Below are 14,410 nucleotides of genomic sequence, written 5' to 3' on the forward strand. Positions count from 1 at the left end.
TTGCTGGAGACACTCACTTAAGGATATACAATCCAGGATATGAGGATTAAGCCAAAAAGATGTAAGCCTAAATGCTGTTAAGAGCCCAGTGAAAACATTATGGTCTTCGACCAGCACCTCTTTTAAGGTGCTGGATTAAAGTATTGGTTGTCTAGAATTGCTTTTATCTGGGCAAATGCTTATCTGTTTAAACTATGTCCTTGCAGGTGGAGGATACTGTAGCTTTAAAACTGTAAGGAACGATAGTGAAATAGCCTTGCAGTCAGTCTACTAGCTGATGTGCATGTATGGAGGAGCTGATAAATAAGCAGGTGCTCTCATTAGAGACCTACGTGTGGTGAATGCCAGGGGGATGGCTATGAACAGAGCTTTTCCTTGTTAATATTTGGTGGGGGGATAGTTGAGATAACCCCTCCCCACCCCGGAGTGTGTGTTGTATTGCAAAATCCTGTGTGTTCCTGGCAGCTGTTGCAGTGGCACACTCCGAGTGCCCCAAGCCTGGCAGTATAATCTAAAGGGAATGCAGTTGAATTGTGATCTATTGCTATATAAAAGGGGGCGGGTCACTCTGCTGGTTCCAGCTCCTTTTCTGTCATTACTGCTGCAGAAGCACCAACCAAAGGCAGCTGGCACGCCTCTTCGTTGGCTCTTACATAATGTGGGGTTTCACAGGGCACTGATGTAGAAATAAAGTCAAACATTCTTGAGGCAGACTCACATTACTTGTATCGCTGGTGCTCGCTTCGCTGTGGGGTGTAGGGCTGCTGCTGGGAGGGTGATCTGTGGCCCTGTTTGAGTGAATTGTGGAAGGTGAGCAGGATGGCTCCAAGTGACACAAGGGATGAACTTGTTTTCTTTGTGAATGGTAAAAAGGTAAGGAAGATTCCAGCTTCGTGTCTTGATTACTTAGTTTTCTGGTAATCTTTTTCCTCCTTTCAAGGTTTCTAATACCAGCACAATTGCCATGGCGTTTACCTATTAAATTGTGAAGGCTGCTTATTGCTTTACTAAGTGGCTTTTTCTCTTCTTTGACTTTACCTTGTGAATCACTCAGAGTAGCACAACTGTATAATGTTCCTTTTACATTTTAGATTTGTTGGCAATAATTTGCTGCAGTTCTGAGGCAACTAAGTAAAGGTGCACTAACTTCATACAGGCATTTCTAGTAGAAATCGTCTCAATAATTACAACAGATCTGGAAAACATAACTCATATGTAAATATCCATATATAATTTGTATGTCCAGTATGTAATTATGACTTTTGATTTTTAGAAGGGGTTTCAGCAGAATGTTCATTCCATTTCCATTCAGAAAGCTGGAAAGCTCTAAAATCAAAGCCCATCCACTGATACTGTTTCCTAGATCAACTGCCGACAATTACCCAAGAAGTGACTGTGTCTTGCAGGAGGGTGTGTGGTCCTTGCATCTGCTCGACACCTTTGTTTGCCCAAAGCCCCCCTCTCTGTTTGGATTTCCCTGGCTATCATTGTAGCCTTGACCATTCCAAAGCTTGGAACAAGTCAAGGCTGCCTGGTTTTGAACTACGAGTACTAAGTTAGCTCTGTTTGTGAGCTCAGCTCAATGCTAACCTTGCCCTGCTGCCTTTCCCTTGCCTAGATACTTGGGGAGGGAAACTTGTGCCGAAGTAGCTTCCAGCTGGGAGACTTGGGGAGGGGAGAGGGTTGCATATCCACTGTCTGCTGTGGAGCTGAGAGTTTGGGCACTGCTTAGGGGTAAATCACGTGCAGCACCAGGTTTGGGCTAGAGAATAGATATGTATTTTATTTAATCCTTTGAGATTAAACAAACACAGCTGGTTAAAAAGCTCTGTGCCCTGCCCCATAGACTGGCACTGGTTTGGTATCATTTTTGCTTTTGTTGATCTTTCCTGCTAGTATAATCATGTGTAAATGTGAGCGAGATTGTTGGTACAATGAGAGTTTTTAGTTGTGAATTTGGATCCCAGAACTGGATTGGAATTTGAACCTTCCAAGGTACTAGAGCATTTGATACTAAAGTTTTGTTTTTATCAAAGTATCAATAGTTAGGTGAAGAATGAAGCTTATCTAGAATGGATTGCAAGTTAGTAGAAGGGCTTTTGAATGTAATACTGATGTAGAGCCCAGTCCTGTTGCTGAGGTTCTATAAAGAAGGGTGACAACTAAGCTTTGCTTGCACAGATCGGTAATGGCTCCTATGTCAATGTTAATTGGCATATCAGCCGTTCACTGTTTCTAGAGGGAGGTGAAAACTTGAAGCTCCAGGTTAATCATGACTAGGTAACGGAGCCTTATCAAGACTGTGAAGCAGTGGCACAAGATGATGTGTGAATTTCATCTGATGCACAGGTGGCATACCATTAACTTGTCATCTTCTTGCTCTGTGAAGGTTTTAGTGACTTCAGCTCCCTACTCTGTGAACCCCAATTTTTAGAGGGTGAAAGCTGGGAGCTCTTTGAGTCTGGCAGTAGGAGGTTGCCACAAACATGTTGGACAATCCAGACCCTGACACAGGCCAAGTACACTGCCTTGTTTTCATTTTCTGGTATGCTCCAGTGGAAGAGAATTGTAGTTCTGGCGCCAGAGCAGCTAAGGTTCAAAACCAATATGCTACTCATGGTAGGTATGAAGAGTTTATGAACAAATTCTTGTATGTGTTTACAGCTTCAGCATTTATTACTAGCTATCTCTTAGTAGTACAGGAGCATTGCTCTGCAGAAATCAATGGAAAAGCCCTTCTTCTTGGAGGAGACCTTTGGATAACATGAAAATGTATATCGGTCAAGGCAAAAAAGAAGGGACTGAGCTGCACAGAACTGGTTCAGTGGGACCCTTATGTGCTGTGAGGCAGAGAGGGGAAGAAAGAGCAACCTAGACCCTGAAGGCTAGCAGTGGAAGACAAACAGTTCCTTTCATATCTGTTATCTGTTCTTACTCCATCCTGAAGCTCATAAATATGTTGTGAATGGCATTGCCCTTGATGCATTTCAGCAATTTTTATGGAACTGCAGCTCTTGTTTACAAAAGCCACATCTCAGAGCTGACCTTGTGTATGTGTAAAGGGGTTTATCACAGTGTGATCTTGACAGTTGTTGGCTAAGAAAACCCCACCAGGGAATGATTAATACTACCAGTGGTATCAGCTCATTCCGTGTGTCAAGGCTGTCTCAGTATCCTTCCCTGCTGGCTCATGGATGTGACACTGCTAGCAAAGGAGCACGTTCCACTTATCAGAGAGGAGAGGGCTGCCTGGGTTGTGCTCTGTTCAGAGCCTCTAGTGACATTTTCTTCCTATTCCCTTCTTGGATGTGTTGTCAAATGGCTTGAGTTACACCACCATCAAATGCAGGTTTAAGAGAGAGAATTGGGCTTGTGGGGCAATCCAATCTGTGGCAATGAATGTGCAGTTTGTTGGGACATGTTTGCACAATGAGATGTTATGTGATAGAAGGGATGGTGGGAAGTGCCTGGGCAATGCTGCTGAAACAGCAGGTAGCAAGGTAGGATGTGGCTCCATCCATAGAGTCCTGGCTAAATATTCCTGTTGATTTGCTGCGAAGAATGTGATAGCATTGCCTGTGAGAAAGGTTACTGCTGTGTGAATTCTTGACAGCTTGACATTGCTAATGGGTTGCCCATATTCTGTCATAGTACAAAACAGCGATAAGAGGTGGTGGATAAGATAGGGACTTTCATGGCAGCAAGTCCCTCCCTCTTACTTTAGCCCAGTCTGCAGTGTTGTCAGAGAAAAAGTCTCTTCAGAACAGCTGAGCATACTTCACATTCAGGACTGTTTATTTTAAGCACCTGTTTACTTCCCTGGGTATAAAGCTTGGCACGTAACTAACACAGTTATCTGTGTTAACACAGAGTTAACACAGAGTCTGCCGAGAGTAGAATGGAAAACAACACAGGCAATTTAAAACTAATAGTGGCAGTTTTGTTTTGCTCAGCTGACAAGTCTGCCTGATGCATATATGGCATGTAATTTTAGTTCAAACACATGGAGTCAATATTTCTATTTCTGTTCCTATTCTGAGTGTGAAGGGGTGCTGTGCTGGAGGCCACATTAGACCTCTTCCAAAGCCTGTGGATGTTTGACTGCAGATGGGACCAGCCAAAATACAGGATGTTTTTGAGCTTTGGGATTCTCTGAGTCCTACAAAACCAGTGAATTACAAGTTTTCAGCGTGCTGGTTTAAAGCAAAACAAAATGTTCTCATGAGCAATAGCAGATTTACACTGCGTGGTTATATTCAGTGTGTTCCTCGGTGTTCTAATCCTTTGCCCTAGTAAATGAATTTGAAGTCTCTCACTGACTTCAGGAAATACACATTCACAGATTTTAAGGTCCTAGGGGACCTTTGCCATTGACTAGTCTGACTTGCTGTGGGGCAGTCTGGTTAAAGCCTTCCACCTTCTCTTCTTGTGCCTAATTGAGTGACTAGGGACTAGTGATTGAATGGGAGCTCGTTGTTCAGAAAGGCATCTGTTTCTCATTTGAAGACCCTAGCTGATGGCAAGCTTAGCATGTTGTTTGGTAAACTAGGAAAGTTTCCATTTTCTTTTCCTTTTTGTTTCTCTATTTAGCTTTCTCAACTACTGTTCTTTTAAATTGAAAACCCCTTTCTTTAACTTTCTGGGAATACTAATTCAAACATGATGCTTTATGTTGTGAAGGCAAAGTTATCTGAGTTAGTGAATGTGGGTAGAGAAGAGAGCAAACAAAATATGTACTGAGATCCAAGTTTTTTACATCAAAACATGGATAAGTGAGCTGAATGCCTCTCTGGACCAGCCCATGGGCTCTAAGTGTGTGGAACTGCTTAAGAACTTGTTCCATTTAGTGCCTGAAGAGTTATGGGGCCAGGCTGAGCTCTCTGCTGAGGTGATGTGTGTTTAAGAGTCCTAGAATCAGTAGGCAAATAGATGTGTACTACAAATACAGCAGTACAGAGCAAACTTGTCGGGAGTCATTTGACTGTCTGTGCCATCCTAACATTTCCAATGAAGTTTCCTTTTGCATTTGATTAATATTTAAGCTACCACATGCAGTAAAATCCACAGTTTTGAGTCTGCCAAAGTGATGTATCTGGCAATATGAAAGTTGGCTTAAAAATAAAATCAAAAAACCCAGCCAGTAATGAGCAAACATGAAATATTTCTTTAATCACAGTGTCTAAGTAGGTTGATCCTACTCCCACTGAGGGCACTGAATATAATTCATTTTCCTTCTATACAAGGACACTGGGGAGGTGAGCAGGAATTGTTTTGATGGGTAAGATATTGAGCTGTGAATCACATTGTTCTGGGCATCAGACAAGAGAAGATGTTATCCCCACCCACAGGGTTTTAAAATATTTTCAGAACAAATCACAGCAGGTGATTGTAACAGACCAAGGGCTGGTGGTGTCCTGCAGCATGTCGTTCTTCATTGACGGCAATGAGCAAAAGGGAGGAACAGTAGAAAGTTCTTACTCTATAGCCAAAAACATCCCTCTGCCAGGACCCTGGTTGCAAAGAAATGACTCCTTGCTCTCTGATATTTGAGATCTGGGTTAAACCAAAATGTCCTCCCGACTCTTACCCCTTATCTCCCTCTGATCCCAAGTCTCTGCCAGCATTGCTGAGACAGTGGGGTAGTTTGAAGTGACTGAAGTAGGAACCCTGGGCTATTGGTTTCAGCAGGGTAAGAGCGTGGATTTGCTCAGGACATGTTCCTACTGCATAGTAGGAACCGTTTTCTGATAAAGCTGAATAGAGGGTTGACTTTGGGACTTAACACATGCTTAAATGCTTCACTGAAAGTGTGTGCAGCTGGGTGGCTAAATGCTTTGCTGAATGAAGGCTCAGGCACATGTTTCATTTTTTACTTAACTTTCTGAAAAGCTTTTCATTGCTGGGTGTGAGTACATACTGGAGTGCTGCTTGGGTTCTTTCAAGAAGAATTCTTGAGACATTTTCTTTCAATTATCTCAGTCTCTTAAGTGTTTTGAAGCTTTTTCTCAGGGCCTGGCTATCTTGGAAGCTGCTTTGAAGGGCTTGCAATGACCATCAGCACAGCCCTAAGGAAGAAACTCAGCTTGATAATGAGAGGATGAGTTGCTGAGAAAGAGCCCTTTCCTGTGAAAGGGCTCTCAAAGGCCTTTTGTCTATGGGACACTTGTAGTCACAGGTATTTTTTTGAATTATATGCTCATGTCTGTTTCCCAGACTACAGCAGAAGGATATATGTGCTTACTCTGAACCAGCCGGTCATGAGAGCCTCTATATGCTCTTACTTGTATCTATGCATCCAAAAGGTGAGGGAATAGGAATGCTCTGCTCTGAATAGCAGCAACAAGTGTTGTATGATTTACAGTAAGACATCCCCAAGCTAGAAGAATGAACTCTGTTTCCTTATAGGTTATCCTCAATGCAGGAATGAGAGATGCAAACAAATGGCCAGTTGTGTTTTGTAGCAGCAGCTGTATCGGCTAGTTCTAAAAACATGGACTCAAATAGGAAGTATGTACCTTGTCTCTTCAAAATAGCCCTGTCACGTGTTGAAGGCATAACATTGAAGCAGTCCAGAGGCTGTGAAGGTTTCTTATCAGGAAGAAAAAAGGCTTGCACAGTTGACCTCTGTTTCAATTTGCCCTTCAAACTGGGAGTGATTAATGTAAATAAACTGTAACTATTGTACTTGGGACTTGCACAATGTAAGAGCCAAGAGCACATGATTACATTCTGGCACACGGTGAATCTGGAGAAGTTTCTTGACACTTGATTAATAACAGAAAAAGGGGGAAGACAAGCTCTGCGACCATTTAGAGGCAAGGACAGGACTTTGGTTTCTGGCCCTTGGGCAGAGCTTCAAGTAAAATCTAATTTTCCGTCTAATAGGTAACTGCTAATACTGTTGCTCACTAATAGGATGGAGCTGACCCAAAATGTGCCCCCTTGGCTGATATTTCCCATTCCCACATTTAGGATGGCTGCTAATGTAACACTGATTTAATGTTAGCAGAGAAGGAAGAGAAACTTCAAGATGATTGCTACTTGCTGTATGTCCTGCAGCACCTGTACTGCTCATTTTAAGGTTTCTGCTGTTGGTTTTCTTCTGTGCAAAGACTATTACTGGTGCTGTTTGTCATTCTGTTTATCTGCTCATTTTTCTGTCTTCCAGTAATGATAATGAGAAGGGACAGAGGTCAGTTATGTATGGTCAGTAAAGATGAGATGCAACTCGGGGAGATGTCAAGAACTGAAAACTTGAGTACAAAACACAGTTCTTTCTCTCTGCTCGCTACTGATTCTATTTGCCATTTCTGAAGATTTGTCTCAGTGTGAAGAACTGGAAAACTCTGACATATGTAATGCGTATTTTCTCTGTCACAATAAATTCAAGGAGAAGTTGTGTCTGAGTGCGTGGCCAACATTGCTGAACACAGTAAGAGGAGTTAATCAGTGGCTCTCCTTCCTGCTCTGAAAAGAAGTTATAGAAAGACCAAGCTTTCTCCTTCCAACTAACCTACCTATGTTGTTCAGCATTCTGTGCATAACGGGACCTTTCTCTTCTTCCAGGTGGTGGAGAAAGATGTGGACCCGGAAACAACTCTGCTAACCTATCTAAGAAGAAAATGTATCCAGTGTCAGAAGAAACAGCAGAAGGCTTTAAATGCCTCCAGCATTTCATAATTGTTTACTGTTCTGCCTGTCACTTGAGCGCTAGGCAGAGCTTGTGCAGAGTGTAAGAGGGAGGGCTCTGCAGGGTCTGGGGTTTCTTGCTGCCAAAGATTACAGCTGGTATTCCAAGCTTAAACAACAGCATAAATAATAATATTATTCTTTAAATAAACTTTAAATAGTTTATTAATATTTTAAAGGGAAAACTCTCAGTATTACTGGGAATCAGAATAGGATGTAGAGAAAAAAGACCAAAAAAAATTAACAGAAATTCAGATTTGTTCCACACAAATTGTAAAGAATTTCCTGGCCAAAATATTGCAGCCACTTGAGCTGCTTGCTTTATCACCCAATAATTGGGGTATTACTGGATACTTAACATCCAATAACTTGATTGTTCTTTGGCCTGTTTATCAGATGACCGAGGGATGCAAACTCGGAGGCAGAGCTTCCCACCACATACCGTGGGCATTTTATAGGAGTGGATGCAAGCAGTCACGTTTCATTCCTGTTTGAAACTGGTCAACACATGAGTCAGGTTAACTTCAGGAGCTGGGTAGCTATTACTGTGATGACCAGGCTGGCTGTACTAGGCCTGGTTCGGTAGGTAGTGTCTTCTGAGGTTTTGTCTGACCAGCTGGGTGTGTGCATATGCCCAACTGTTCACATCTGTGTTGGTTTATGCCTTAAAGAGAATCATGCACATTTATTTCACCATGCTGCCGTGTTGTGTTTGTCTGGGATCTGAAAGAAGTACAAGAATATAAATCACACTCCTTTGGGATTTCCAGCAGAACTATCAACAGCCCTATTTTGTCTGACTGTGCCTGGGGTGGATAAAGTTCAAGGGGGAAAATAAGTGGCATGACTCTGTGCCTTTGTGTACTTCTTACCACTAGACCTTTTATGTGTAAGCTTGTTAATATCTAATGCAAATAGCTCTGTAAAGAGATAACCAGAGCTCTTCAAAACCTTATGATCTACAAGGACATTCTGGTGAACTTAGGTTGTAGATGCCTGGTTATGATCAGACAAATAGTTTGAGAAACAACTGAGGCAGATTAGCACTGTTGCCAAGAGAAAAATTAGATGGCATAGGAAAGCTGTATTTCTGCTGAAGCAGGTACATTATTGTATGTAAAGTACATAGTGCTTAGGGAAATGATTTAGTGGTAGACTGGCAGTGTTTGGTTTATGGTTAGACTTGATTATCTTGAAGGTCTTTTCCAACCAAAACAATTCTGATTCCCATGATTCTATGAAAATAGTTCCAGAATCTTTGCAATGAAAGCAATGATGATTTGAGTTCCCTGAATCATGGTGATTGTTGCTTTTCCATAGGCTTGATTATCTCAGCAAAGGCGTGTGTCCATTGCCAATGAAAACTGCTGTTCTTTTCCCACCAAAAACCTCTCAGCATTGGCCAATCCTCTTCACAATCAATAGCAGCTTCTAATTACCTTCTAGTGAGTGAAGGATCCCAAGGACTCAAGGAATTCTTCCCTGAAATCCTTTTGCAGGATGTTTGATGTAACGCCTGATTTTAAAGTACAGACATCCACTTTGCAGCCTGTGGAGGAATCTGCTTAGGCTGGTGCACACACTTTGAGTTTCCAAGAGTCTCTGCAGTGATTCTGTGCATCTTTGCTAGTTCTGGCTCTCAGTGTTTCCTGGGGCCTTACCTGAATCAGGCTGCTGGCAAGTGTGCTTAGCTGGTTTTGTTCCTAGCAATGTGGAAGCCATCATAAATGAGGCCAAGATTGGAGCTGGGGTGGCCAGACCATGACTCTCGAGATGCAGGTAGTTTGTGAGTAGTTCAAGTGCAGCGCCTGTGTCGGTGCTTAACTGTGTGATTCATAGAACTGTGTGACTGCTCTGCCTGGGCACCTTCTAAGTGCTAGGAATCACCAGGTGGAGGAAGAAGCCAACCACCACGGGTAAGAGGTGCTGAAGGAGATGTCACCTTATGTCTCAGGGATGTGGTGCATGCCTGAACAGCTCCTGAACTGCTCACTGTTTTGCCCACAGTTGCTGACTGCTTTGTTTCCCTTATATCAGTTCCTTTTCTGAGTCTAAAGAAAAGTGGGAACTGTTGAAGTTCAGACACTTTTTTGTTTATCCTAAGAGTCTATTTGAACGTGAACTGCCTCCTTATTAGGGCTTTGGGTGTTCATCTTGGAGCTTACATGCCAGCATTTGAAGCTTTGCTTATGTTGAGTTAAATTAAGCATTAAAAATGAGTGTTTGGTCTCCAGCAAGAACATGTTGCTAAGCCTTGATTGACATCTCTTTGAGTAGACTTCTGCCAACGTTCTTTGTTTTCCTTGATTCCTGTTCTCTCAGTGGGCCTATGTGGAACCAAACTAGGCTGTGGAGAAGGTGGATGTGGTGCTTGCACTGTAATGATATCCAAGTATGATCCCTTTCGGAAGAAAATCCTGTATCCTTTGCAATCTAAACTCTTCAACAGAGAAATGAAATGGGGACAGATCCAGATTCTTGACATTCCGGAAGTGTTGCTGTTTTTAACAGAAGTTATATAATGTACGTTTCTGCCAAAACATAGTTTTTCACTTTCAGAACATGAACTCAAGACAAGAAGATGTTTTTTCCTACAGCATTACACAGTGCTGATAGGGAACTATTTCACTGTGCCCTGAAATACTTGTACTGACTCTAGCTTGCAGGCTATCTGTCTTTTCCCACTTCAGAACACCTTTATGTTCCTGTCTTGCAAAGTAACATAACTCTTGGTTGTGATCACCCAAATAATGATTACTGTGATAAAATCTTTATTGCTCTTGTATTACTGCAATAATCTGGTTCCTCTATGCCAGCAGTTACTCACTTTTTCTCTACTTCTGTTGTATTCTTCAGGATGACTTATTTCCTAAGACACAAACTTCCTTCTGTTCTCTCTTTAATTGATGAGTGGAGCAATGGAACCAAACAAAATGGGGAATGGAGAGAGAGGATAAGGCAGAGGAAAAGCAAGGAAATCTTGGATATATTTGGAATAATGCTTGGAGATACTTTAACTTGGGATCAACTTAGTGGTTCTGCTTAGTAATGTGGTCTTGAATAGGATATCTTTAGGGTCATTATACTCTCTTGATAGAAAAGAAATAAAGCAGCTAGTTCCTATAAGAATGTTAGCATCATTATTTTATTTATAATATAATTCTATATATTATATATTATAGCTATAATATAATATTATTTTATTCCTTTAGCCTGGAATTTTTCATGGTGTTTACCATCTAGAAATTGTTTTCTAGGCAAAAGTCCAAGAAATCAATGCTTTTCAGTAACTTTGTGAGTGGGACAGACCAGCCGTATAACGTCTTGGTATTTGTCGTCTGCCTCTATGAATGACTCGGTTTCTGTAAAGGTTAACATGCAACAAGGGTGTTTCAAGTTCTGATTTCTAGGTCAAATCCCGGTGTATACTTAAAGTTCAAGTGAAGTTGATGGGAACTTTGGCTGATGTATGATTGGTTATGTAACAAATAGCTGTATCACATCTATTTAAGTTCTCCTGTTGTGTCCACTGCTGTGGTTTCTGAGTAATCTTCACTCCTCTTGTCCACTTTTTCCTTTGTTGAGCAGCACTGTCAAATGAAATGACCTTAATTTATTATTTTAGCCACCATACTGCCAATGCTTGCCTCTTCCCTATCTGTGCCCTGCATCATGTAGCTGTAACTACTGTTGAAGGCATAGGAAACACAAAATCCAGGCTGCACCCGGCCCAGGTAAGCTATTAATACAGGCAACTTTAAAACTCTCTACTCATGTTTTCTTCTTATGTTAATGAATTCTGTTCCAAGGTGTTGGGACCTCTGTCATAATGTTAAACGTGGGAGTCTGACTTCCCACGAGTAGTCTTTACTTGCAGGAATGATTATGTGATGGAATCAAACTTCTGGGTCAGTGCTGCAGCTCTGTTACACCCTAGCAAGTTAACTGGTGCCATCCTGGCTGAATTGATAATGCATTTGTTTTAGGGCTATGTGGCTGTGTTTGGTCTGCATCCTGGACCAAATCCCAGGAACTGGGAAGACTGATGTTATGATGAAAGCCTATACAATGACCTGGAGCCAGGAATCTGAGTTAGGTTTTGGCTCTTCTGTGGTCTTCCATGAAAGACCTTGGTTTCTCATCCTGTGTAGTTAGGGACCTTCCCTGCAGTAGAGCAGTAAAGGTTTGGTTCAGCAGCGTTTCTGGAATCCCAAAATATTCTTGGTGGGAAGGAGAGACAGGAATGTGAAGCCTTGCTCTTCTCGCAAGGTGTTACAATGCACTTTTTGTGGAAGCCTCAGCTTTGTCAGGGATACTGTTCCTTTAGGAGGAATTATGGTTCATCTCAGTTTGTACAGCAGGTAGGACTTGTGCCAATATCTGAGACAGTAAACAACAAAGTGAAGAGTATGTTAGACATGCATGAACGCATGGCAGCTAGGCTGACCTCTGTTTGTTTGTTTTCTTTTCATCATCTCCCCTGAAGATTCTACCAGCTAAGTTTTGATATTCACACTCATGTCTATACAAGTAGCCCCAACATTTCTAGCATGGTAGATCTGAAGAACTCCTGATCTCGTTGGAGGTTTAGTCACCTTCAGTTGGGAATTCAAAGGCTAGATGCATACTTTTCAGAGAGTTCTCTTTTTTTGCAGTCTGCTTCACACAGTATTTGACCATCTGGTCAGAGAACATCTGATGATAGTTTTAGCTCCTCTGGTGAGACTGTATTTTTTTAACAGGGGTGTTACAGGAAGAAGCACAGCAGTGAGCTTGATATCGTGACCTGATGGTTGTTGTTACTTTTTCTCAGGAGAGAATAGCAAAAAGTCATGGGTCCCAATGTGGCTTTTGCACTCCAGGCATTGTCATGTCCATGTACACGTTGCTTCGGAACAAACCTGAGCCCAAAATGGAGGACATAGAAGATGCTTTCCAAGGTAATACTCATAGCTCTGCAGAGCTGCAGCCTGTTCTGCTTTCATTACGTCTGCTTCACCAAATGTGTTTCATTAAAGATAGCCAATTGTCATGAAGTTAAGAAGTAGCTTTTCCCCTAGGAGACTGGCCAGGTGCTATGTGAACAAAAATAGACTGTGGAAAATCTCACAGAAGCTCACTGTTTGCCCTGAAGCAGGGGCAGGCAGCCTCGGTCTTGGATTAAGATGCCACTGATCTTCACATCTTGTTAATTTATTGCTGTCACAAGAGCCTGCAGAGGTGACAGCAGCTGTGCCAGCCAACCTCATGTTGTGAAGGGTAAAGACAGCAATATAGGTGATGGAGTGGGGCAGAATCCAACTGTGTAAATCATCTGAGGGGCTGCTATTATTGCTGAGGTTACAGATATTACCTATAGAGATATTCTGGCAGTGACCCACGGGGAAATCAGATGCAGGAGAAAGCAACCTCTGTAATTCAGGAGACTGGATAGTTGGTATACTGACTACACTCAAACAGTTGAGGTAGATGAATACTGAATAAGGCAGATTGTGGGGGTTTTTTTCTAATGAATTTCAATAGAAAAGGATGGTAGGATTGTTGCAGGATTATTAATGACATTTTCCTCTTTCCAGTTCTTTCATTAACTTTACCCAGATTTGACAAGCTTTTGTGGGACCAATACAATGTTCTAAAAGAAGAGAAGTTTTCAGCCAAATGACACTGAATCTTTATCCTTTTGCTCTGTCAATGTAGGGAACTTGTGTCGGTGTACGGGATACAGACCAATTCTGGAAGGATACAGGACATTTGCTAAAGTAAGTGGCTTCAGATAATGTTTAAAACAAATCTGGAAGGCTGGCTGTCTTTCTGTTACTGAAATACACCTTGAGATGAAACGGTGACAAAAGAAATGTATATACATGCCGCAACAGCCCAGCTCCAACTCTTGACTGCTTTGTATGTGCTTCATGCAATAATAATGCGGGAAGACCAACGCCTTTACTCTCCCCACTTGCTGGAAGTGGAGCACCTGATGGTCCCTTTATGGCTCACAGGTTATCAGACTCTGATTCTTTTCTGTAAGTTCTCAGTGTCTCTGCGTAATGCAGCTTGCACATGATCCCTGGTGTGGAAGAAGTGTAGAGGTATGGTGTGTGGGTAGGGACACACTATGGGGGTATCTGAGGAGAAGGTTGCTTTCTTGAGAGATTAGCTGCAGAGCTGAAATAGCTCTGCAAAGAAGCTGTAGCTCTTGCCTAGAATTCACCTGCTGGTTTGAGTGAGGTACGAAGCTTTGCCTTAGGCTTTCTCTAGTCTCTTTGTTCCTGAAAGGCTGCTGGTGTCTGTGAAGAAAAGGAGATCATTAGGTACTTCAGTGATTATGAGCCACTTATGGGGCTACTCTGGTATTAAATATCACAAGTAAAGAGTTTAGAATGCTGCCTATTGACTCCATTTTATTATCCAGAATTACGATCAACAAAAAATGCAAGCAGGAGTGAGATCCACTACAAATGGTTGCTAAACCCAGTTGATATAGTCTACTTGAATTTCCAACAGGCTTTCAACAGTGTCTCACCAAAGGCTTTTAAAGACAATAAGCAGCCATGGAGTAAGAGGAAAGATATCTGTATCGGTGAAAGATTGGTTAAAAGGCAGGAAGTGGCAGGTAGGAGAAAATGGAGTGCTTTTGCAATGGAGGGAGGTCACTCATGGAGTTCTGCTGAGACCTGTGGTGTGTGTGAGGTTATTCAAGAAATCCCTAAATGCAGTGGAA

General features: G+C 42.1%; 1 protein-coding gene across 2 annotated transcripts in view; it reads left to right on the plus strand.

Moving 5' to 3' along the window:
- The first annotated feature begins 635 nt into the window (after positions 1 to 635).
- Positions 636 to 14,410, plus strand: part of XDH (xanthine dehydrogenase) — a 49,584-nt gene continuing 35,809 nt past the window's right edge. For both annotated transcript variants that reach the window (XM_061350504.1, XM_061350505.1), the window contains exons 1-6: positions 636 to 873; positions 7,567 to 7,624; positions 10,012 to 10,108; positions 11,315 to 11,423; positions 12,503 to 12,629; positions 13,387 to 13,448. In XM_061350504.1, the coding sequence (XP_061206488.1) occupies positions 820 to 873; positions 7,567 to 7,624; positions 10,012 to 10,108; positions 11,315 to 11,423; positions 12,503 to 12,629; positions 13,387 to 13,448 (507 nt within the window). In that variant the 5' untranslated portion in view covers positions 636 to 819. The remainder of the gene's footprint in view (positions 874 to 7,566; positions 7,625 to 10,011; positions 10,109 to 11,314; positions 11,424 to 12,502; positions 12,630 to 13,386; positions 13,449 to 14,410) is intronic.

The sequence above is a fragment of the Neopsephotus bourkii genome, unplaced genomic scaffold, assembly GCF_033783945.1.
Source record: "Neopsephotus bourkii isolate Nb327-2 ecotype Australia unplaced genomic scaffold, CSIRO-AGI_Nbou_v1 NB_518, whole genome shotgun sequence".
Classification (NCBI taxonomy): Eukaryota; Metazoa; Chordata; class Aves; order Psittaciformes; family Psittacidae; genus Neopsephotus; species Neopsephotus bourkii.